The sequence below is a fragment of the Notothenia coriiceps genome, unplaced genomic scaffold, assembly GCF_000735185.1.
Source record: "Notothenia coriiceps isolate Sejong01 unplaced genomic scaffold, NC01 NC01_scaffold00020561, whole genome shotgun sequence".
In the NCBI taxonomy this organism is placed as follows: Eukaryota; Metazoa; Chordata; class Actinopteri; order Perciformes; family Nototheniidae; genus Notothenia; species Notothenia coriiceps.
Genome location: NW_011353262.1, coordinates 288,231 through 296,550, shown reverse-complemented (window position 1 = coordinate 296,550; position 8,320 = coordinate 288,231). Strand labels below are relative to the sequence as shown.

The 8,320-nt window shown below is 42.0% G+C and overlaps 1 protein-coding gene across 2 annotated transcripts in view; it reads right to left on the bottom strand.

Moving 5' to 3' along the window:
* gsk3ba (glycogen synthase kinase 3 beta, genome duplicate a) overlaps window positions 1–5,198 on the bottom strand; it is a 32,690-nt gene extending 27,492 nt beyond the window's left edge. For both annotated transcript variants that reach the window (XM_010779711.1, XM_010779712.1), the window contains exon 1: window positions 2,789–5,198. In XM_010779711.1, coding sequence (XP_010778013.1) covers window positions 2,789–2,876 — 88 coding nt within the window. In that variant the 5' untranslated portion in view covers window positions 2,877–5,198. The remainder of the gene's footprint in view (window positions 1–2,788) is intronic.
* Window positions 5,199–8,320: the final 3,122 nt, after the last annotated feature.

Here is an 8,320-nt window from a genome sequence, read left to right as displayed (position 1 = left end):
AGAGAGAGAAAGAGAGTGCCGCAGCTTTGAAATGCTAAACAGGCCGCTCATTGTTCTTGGCCAGCTGCCTCACCCCAAAAACAAAACCACTCGTGTGTGTGTGTGTGTGTGTGTGTGTGTGTGTGTGTGTGTGTGTGTGTGTGTGTGTGTGTGCTTGTCTGCTTAAGTAGGAGGGGTAAGAGCGTTCTCTCCAGGATTATACACTATGACTACAGCTGCTTTAGATAAGAGGCCGTGTGTGTGTGTGTGTGTGTGTGTGTGTGTGTGTGTGTGTGTGTGTGTGTGTGTGTGTGTGTGTGTGTGTGTGTAAAATGGGCAATGAAGACATATTGGAAGAGAGGCAGGGAAAAAATAGTTCTAGCAAAGTTATCTGATGTTTTATTAATTCAGACTAAAATACAATCATGACACAGCAAAATTGCAAATATCATGTTTCTTTCAATGTCATATCTGATTTTATATTGTTTAAATCACATTAAAGACCATGTAGTATCAAACTGCTAATGTCACTAAATGTCTTTAGGAGTATGTGAGAGGCGTTGCTTATATGTTCACTTTTATCTCAGGAAAAGTGTGCCAGTCAGTATATCATCAAGCCAATGCCTGAAACCTTTTTCTCAGCTGGAAACAAGATTGAAGGAGAAGTCTAACTGCTTCAACAAGTTCCTTTAACCAAACTGTTCCCTTGATAACATGTTACCCTTCCACTTCATTTCAAGGATGTGTTAAATTAATTGAAAAGTGACTTTCAATCCGATGAAAGTTGCTCACCAATTCGCTGGTATCTTTGTTTTAGGTGCCCCCATTAAAAAGCGTTTTTGGCTCAAGTGGGTAAAGTCTTATATGGCACAAACATGTTAACCAGAGCATTTCTCAAATTGCTCAAATGTGAAGAGCAAATACGCATCGAAAAAAAAGCGAATTGTACTCAGCCCCTGGTATTAATGTTTCAATCGCAATCAATCGTTGTGATTCCAAAAAATGTAAAAGCCACTGTTGAACGCAACTAAACTTGTCCTTTAAGATAACCAATTAAAATACTGCTTGAGAACAAACTGCTGCTTTATGTATTTATTGATTATCGCAGGGGCCTTTGCAATCAAACACTTTCCTCTATGGGGCCAAACAACACCAGCTAGTACAAATGAAATTACTTAACACACAATTAATAAGGCCACACCTGCTTTAGCCCCTGATGACTGATGATTATGTGTCGACTTGTATCTCTTGGAAAGAAGGGGTTAAGAAAACCACAGCAAAACCCCTGGTGTAAAGCTCATGTAATGTTAAGTCCACAAAGTCAGCATCGCATTTGGTGCTACTTCAGTGGCTTATCTCTGACCGGCAATTAGGCCAAAGATTGAGAGTTCAGAGAGTACTTGGACTACATTTAGCTGACTTACAGACTAGCACTTCAGAACATACAGCGTTCTCCTTTTCGCATAACCATGAACATTACACACTGACAGGAACACACCAATGCTTCAAGACAAGTATACGGACAAGTATACGGATTTTGGGATGGTTAAGCATCTCCCTGTGTGTGTGTGTGTGTGTGTGTGTGTGTGTGTGTGTGTGTGTGTGTGTGTGTGTGTGTGTGTGTGTGTGTGTGTGTGTGTGTGTGTGTGTGTGTGTGTCCACTGAGTGGTTTCTAGTGCCAATGTCCAGGTGAGAGCCTCAGCATCAAGCCTAGCCCCACTAACACACATCATAGCCCTGAAGCACCACCTTCATTCCTCAACTGCCTCGTGTTTTCTCCTCACACACACCCAAATGTGTGCCTGCATGTAAGATAAGAAAGGGCAGGTACAGTAGATGTCTCCAGGCAGGACAGTCATTATTAATTGTCATCTTGAATTGGTTTTAAACTGCCTGAACACTAGATTATACTCATATGGTCGTCACACAAGTTTAACCACCATTTAATTGATATCATTTAAAAAAATAATCTCCAATATAATTAGTCTAGATACATTTCAGCTTTAATAGGGAAGGACCATTGAATACTCAACTTCTCTGCACTAAGATGTATCTATAAATGGAAAAAGAGTCTACCTTGTAAAGAGGAAATCAGACATATAACCTGCAGTGGAAAATAGAGTGAGTTTGACATGTCTTGAAATAGTAGCAGTGATCATATAAAGCAGACATAAAAAAGATATGGACCAACTCCATCTCTAGAGCCAGCCTATAACCAGCCTCCGGCTCGGTGCCACTGTGATCTCATGAACAGGATACTGGGTGTCACACTCCCACGAGACGTCCAGTTTCGACACGGCCCACCGATTATGGGACCAGTGATCCAGCCCTCTCCGTCAGTGTGGGCGCACCTTCCGCTTTGACAGTTGCGTAATAGGCCGGCCCTATCGCTTTAACTCAATTACGCATACGGTTGGTGCTGTGTAGTAATACCCCTGTGAGATCTAATCTCAAACGGACAGTAATCAGATCGGATCTGCGGTACAATGAGGAAAGCTTTGATTTTTGAACTGGGTCGGTGCCAGCCCTGCTTCCCTGAGCCCGGCCCGGCGCGGCCTGCTAACCCGGGTCAGGCTGACCGGCCCCGGGGCGGCGCGTCACAGCGGTGTGCGTGTGCCACTGAGCCCCGGTCAATCTCAGCCAATGACACAGATATATGACAGGCCTAAGCTACCCAGAGCTAACGTCATGCTCGCTTGACACATTTTTAAGCCTGGTTAGTGGGGAGACATGTAGCGAGGATGTGTAACCCACACTGGGCCTGGTGCATGCAGGAGAAGAAAGCTGCTCTTCACAGGGCTGTACTTACTGCTGACTTTCATGCTGCCGAAAGCCGAGGGCTGCGGCACTGGTTTGCAGCTCTCCGCGAAGGATGTGGTCCTAGGCCGACCCGACATGATCGAATCCCTCTGGTTCTCTCTCTGCTCGGAGACTGTGACTGGCTATACGGCTGGGCTGATTGATTTTGCCGGACCTTCTCATCCAAAAAGGATGACAGTAAAAGAAATTCACAGGGAAGATAGGCAGAAAGCGACCCCTTTATGCTTCACTGTAGTCTGTTTCTCCCTAAAAACTACCCTTTCTTGCCCACCTATGGTCAATCAGAGCAGCATTTCTTCCTTATATTCCAGGTTTTTCTCTCAGCGGGCCTCTGAAGAAACGTCTCCGACTAAAATAGTCATGAATCTGGCCTCTCCCTGTGGCCCCCCGATTAAAACCAATAGCGTTTTCTTTCTGGGTGCAAAACCACTTTCACAAAGATGAGGAAGGGTGAGATCAGTTGTTAGGATAGCTGATCCTGTGAGGATCAAAGGGTATGCAGCGTTTTCTTGACTATTCGGGACACATGCAGTTCCTATTCATATCCCGATGTGGAGGCTCAATGATCCGACTGCCATGGCGGCTCCCTCACTAGACCGTCCAACGGAAAATCTGCCAGTTGCAACAGTCTCTCTCTACGAAATCAAAGGCTCAGTGCCTATTTAAAATCCGCCCTCGTTGTCGTCAAATTTCGGTGTCTTCACCGAGGCTCCGGGGCAGCTACCTCTTCAGAAAATGATGGTCCTTAGGTACAGAGTGCGACGATACTGAATTTCTTTTTTTATTCCTTCCCCATAGGTTTCGGCTCGCTGTCTTTGTCGTTGCGCACGTTTGCTACGCCATTTCCGTAAAAGGTTACAGGGCTTGCTCCGCTGTCACAGAAGGAGGTTCACGCTGTTGACGTAAACTGCGACGGAGAATAGAGCAACTGTGAACGCGCAAATGGCGAATCTGGGGTGGCCAAGTTAGCCAATCAGAGAGAGTATACTTCAGGAATGGGCGTTTCCTGTGTTACTGTGGTCCAATAAGAACCCTGCTCTTGAGCACCACATGGCATAATTTGCTTGGCAACGCCCACATGACTTCAAAGGATTTTTCCCGTGCCGCGACAGGGACAATGGGCGGATCTGCTCCCAGGATTGATTACTTTTTCGGCCAATGGAGCTCTAAAACCAGCCTGTGAAATGGACCCAGCTGTCACAGTGCACCTGTGGTCATGCAGTACTGTTGCTATGTTAGTCACAGAGGCACGTTCACTATCTCTCTTTCACTTTTTCATTCCCGCAGCCCTCTGGCACTACCATTTCATTAGAGTCATAATGCTTAATAATTGTAATAATGCGTGTGTTAATATGTGCATGGCTGCCTTGTCACAACAGCCCTTTATCCAGGTTAATATTTTCATGTTACATTTAATCGTTCATGCAGTAGGGTAGACTACTGCTCTCTAGTACAGTGCACTTTAATAAGGGTTTATAAGCTGAAACTAATTGATAAATGGTATATAAATCATTAACCGCAACACTCCCTTCACTCATCAACGTGACAACCTCAATTATTTGCAACAAAACTCTGATATAGGGCCTATATATTGCAGTGATGTTACATATACAAAACGGTATATTTTATTTTGTACATTTGTATGGTTTCTTAGTTGTGTTTGTTTCATTTGATCTGCGTAGGCTGGATTGGGCTAAAGCAGAAACTCTAATTCCTATATTGTGTAATAACAAAGCAGCTGAACCTTGAACTGTTACTTGTGCACATAGATCAGCTGTTAATTAGGAAATTAGTTGCCAGGATATATTTAGGTAACATTGGATAGAGCCAGGTCCAAACTCTTGTTTTGTTTTGTTGACATATATGTGAAAGGATATTATAGAAGGAACTCTTTGTATCATATATCAGAAAATACTTTCAACAGCCATGTAAACATTACTTTTTGGATTTGGAAAGTATTGGATAAATGAACAAACTCCTCTGTAAAAGAAATATGGGAAAAACACTTGAAAGTTGTGTGTATGTAAGTGCTACTGTATAATACAGATGTATGCCTCCGAGTTCAAGAAAAAAACAACTTGGTGAAGTCAGCCTTTAAAAATAAGTGTTGTATAATCCCATACATTTTGCAAGACACATCAAGTGAATAAGGAATATATAACAAATAGGTATCACTACAACACCAATGTGATTACTTACATAAAAAATGTTTTTTTTGCAATAGAGTCGAATAAGTCAAATGGCTTTTTCACAATCTTGCAACCCAAAATAATTCTCATGATTGCCTTTTAATTGAACAACAAAGCATTAGTCAATAATTGATCAAACATAATAAAGCCATTAGTTTTCAAAACAGTGTATTATATGCTTCCGCTAGGCAATATTATAAGGAATCATTCTGTATATTTCCACTGTTATGCAGATGATACTCAACTATATTTATCCATCAAGCCTGATGAAACCAATCACCTAAATAAAATTCAAGACTGCCTCAAGGACTTAAAAACGTGGATGACCTTAAACTTGTTGATGTTAAACACGGCTAAAACTGAAGTTATTGTACTCGGCCCAAAGAATCTACGAAACAAACTATCTAAAGATATACTAGTTATCGATGGCATTAATTTGGCCTCCAGTGAGACTGTAAGGAATCTTGGTGTTATATTTGATCAGGATTTATCCTTTAACGCCCACATAAAATCAATCTCAAGGACCGCCTACTTCCATCTACGCAACATTGCCAAAATTAGGCATATCTTGCTTCAAAACGATGCAGAGAAACTAGTCCATCCATTTGTTACTTCAAGGCTGGATTATTGTAACTCCTTATTATCAGGGTGTACCAAGAAGTCAGTTAAGTTGCTTCAGCTGATTCAAAATGCTGCAGCTCGTGTACTAACCAGAGTTAGGAAAAGGGACCACATTACTCCTGTTCTGGCTGCCTTACACTGGCTCCCTATAGAACACAGGATAGAATTTAAAATTCTTCTTCTCGCCTACAAAGCCCTTAATGGGCAGGCGCCATCTTACCTTAAAGAACTCATTATACCCTACTGTCCTACTAGGGCATTGCGTTCCAAGAATGCAGGGTTGTTGGAATCAGCTTCCAGTTTGTGTTCGTGCGGCAGACAGCCTATCCGTTTTTAAGAGTATGCTTAAGACCTAACTTTTTGATAAAGCTTATAGTGATAAAATAAAATAATCTAATAAGAGTGCATTGACGTTGATACGTTGTGCCTCTTCACCTATACATTTGAGTTCTTACTCTTTCACTTAAATCCTAAAAACTTAGATCTTATATTTAAAACTTTATCCAAAACCTTTCCCCTCTCTGACCACTCGAGGTTTATTAGAGGGTAACAGGTTGCAGAGAAGGCCTAGCCCGGCCGGGGTGTGTGGAACGTAGCCACAGACCTACTCCTATACCTCTAACCAATTCAGGTTCCAGTGGGGACCTTTCTCCCTGCGTGTGCCTCTCCACCTCTGTTTCCTACTTCTTACTTGCTACCCTTTTCCCTCAACCTATCCTAAGGGAGTGCATGTAGTGTGTGCACGTTAGTTTAGCTGCTATAGGCTTGGACTGTTGGGAGGGTGGGCACCTTACTCCGTCTTTCTGTTTGTTTGTACCTGTGTACTCTCATGTTCCGATTAACCCAGCTTCCACCAAATCTCTTGTTTGTGTCCATATATACGCCGGGATCCTGAGTCGAGGCTAATCCTGTTGCTGTGGTCGTGTGTCCTTGATCCTGAGTTCTGGATCCGAGTCCTGGACTTCGAGTCCTGGCTGAACCTGTCTCTGCGGTCCTGCCAGACTCTCACCATACTACTTCCCTGATGGCTCCCACAAGATTGCTGACATCCTCGTGGATTCATCTTCTTATTATAGACACATGCATTTCCGAACATTTGGACTACCTATGTTGTAAATGTATTATCTTTTCGATTTACACACGGCATCTTTTGCACGTCTGTCCGTCCTGGGAGAGGGATCCCTCCTCTGTTGCTCTCCCTGAGGTTTCTCCCATGTTTCCCTTTAAACTGTGAGGTTTTCTCTGGAAGTTTTTCCTTGTACGATGTGAGGATAGATTTATATTGTGCAATTTTGCAAAATCACATTGGTTTCTCATACAGCATCTCTGTATAGTATGTGTATTCACTCTCTGTCCTAAATGGCTTGTTGGAGCTCCCACTCGCTACAGGGTGTACTTTGAGGGTTTGTGACTTTGCAGACCGTTTACATGCATAAAAACCTTCATAACACACAAGCATGACATGGTCCCTTTAAGGTCACCCAACCTTCCTCTATAATTAATGATTTTTTTTTATAAATAATGAGGTATGTATTGGAAAACCATAGACTATCATGTTGTTTTGAGAAAGAGAAGTGATTTGTATTAATAAAATATCTCAATATGACTTGAATTGAATGCAGGTCACTTGGCAAGGAAGTCCTTCCTCCTGCACAGTGATGCTGTTAGTCTGTCTTTTGTGTGGTTTATTTATAGTTTGTTATGCTCTATATCAGGGGTGTCAAACTCAATTTCATCTCGGGCCACATTAGCATCATGGTTGCATGCAAAGGGCCAGTTTTATATACAAGACTATAAAAATACATATATAAATATTTAATATATATAAAATAATGTATTATATTACATTATTGCCTCTGCATTGGATTATTATCGGATAGGGTAATAACTTCATAAGTCTCTTCAGAAAGAATGTCACAAAATGATTTAAAAAGAAAATCAAATTCTGGAAAAAAAAGTCACAAAAAAAAAGGTGACATTTTGAAAAAAAAGTCAGATTCTGAGAAAAAATGAGATGCATTGTGCATTGTGCTACATGTAGTTTATGGGCAACGTGCTTCTGTAAATCGGCATGTAACCTTATAATAAACATATTATATTATTTGCAAGCTCTTGTGGGGCCACATCAAATGAAGTCAGGGGCCGGATTTGGCCCCCGGGCCTTGAGTTTGACACCCCTGCCCTAGAGGATGTGAGTTCATCACAAATAAAACAGGTTCACATGGATAGGATACTAGATAAGTGTGCACACTCATAACATTACACATTTTTCTTGGATTTCTTAACACTATAACCCCTAATATATTAGTAGCAAGGCAGGAAATGGAATTAAATTGAAAACATTTTTCATTGCGGAGGACCCCCTGTTTTGTCTTCCAGCAGACACCGAGCAACATTAGCTCATTAGTGCTACTTTTCTGCCACCATGACATGAAGGTTCTTCAGCAGCTCTCTGCCAGCGCTGTGTGTCAGGCAGAGGTTTCCTGCTGCCTGATGTTTCCTGCTGCCTGAGGGTCTCCCAGCTGGATGTTGCAGAGCTGCAGGTGCTATGGGGTCTGGTGGATTTACAGGGACATGAATAAGCCGTGTTTGATGCTTATCCTGTTGATGATCATATTCAGTATATGCAGTGGTGGAAAAAGTATTCAGACTCTTTACTTGAGTAAAGGTAATGATTCTAAACTGTGAAATATTCTTTCTAAAAACTTTTA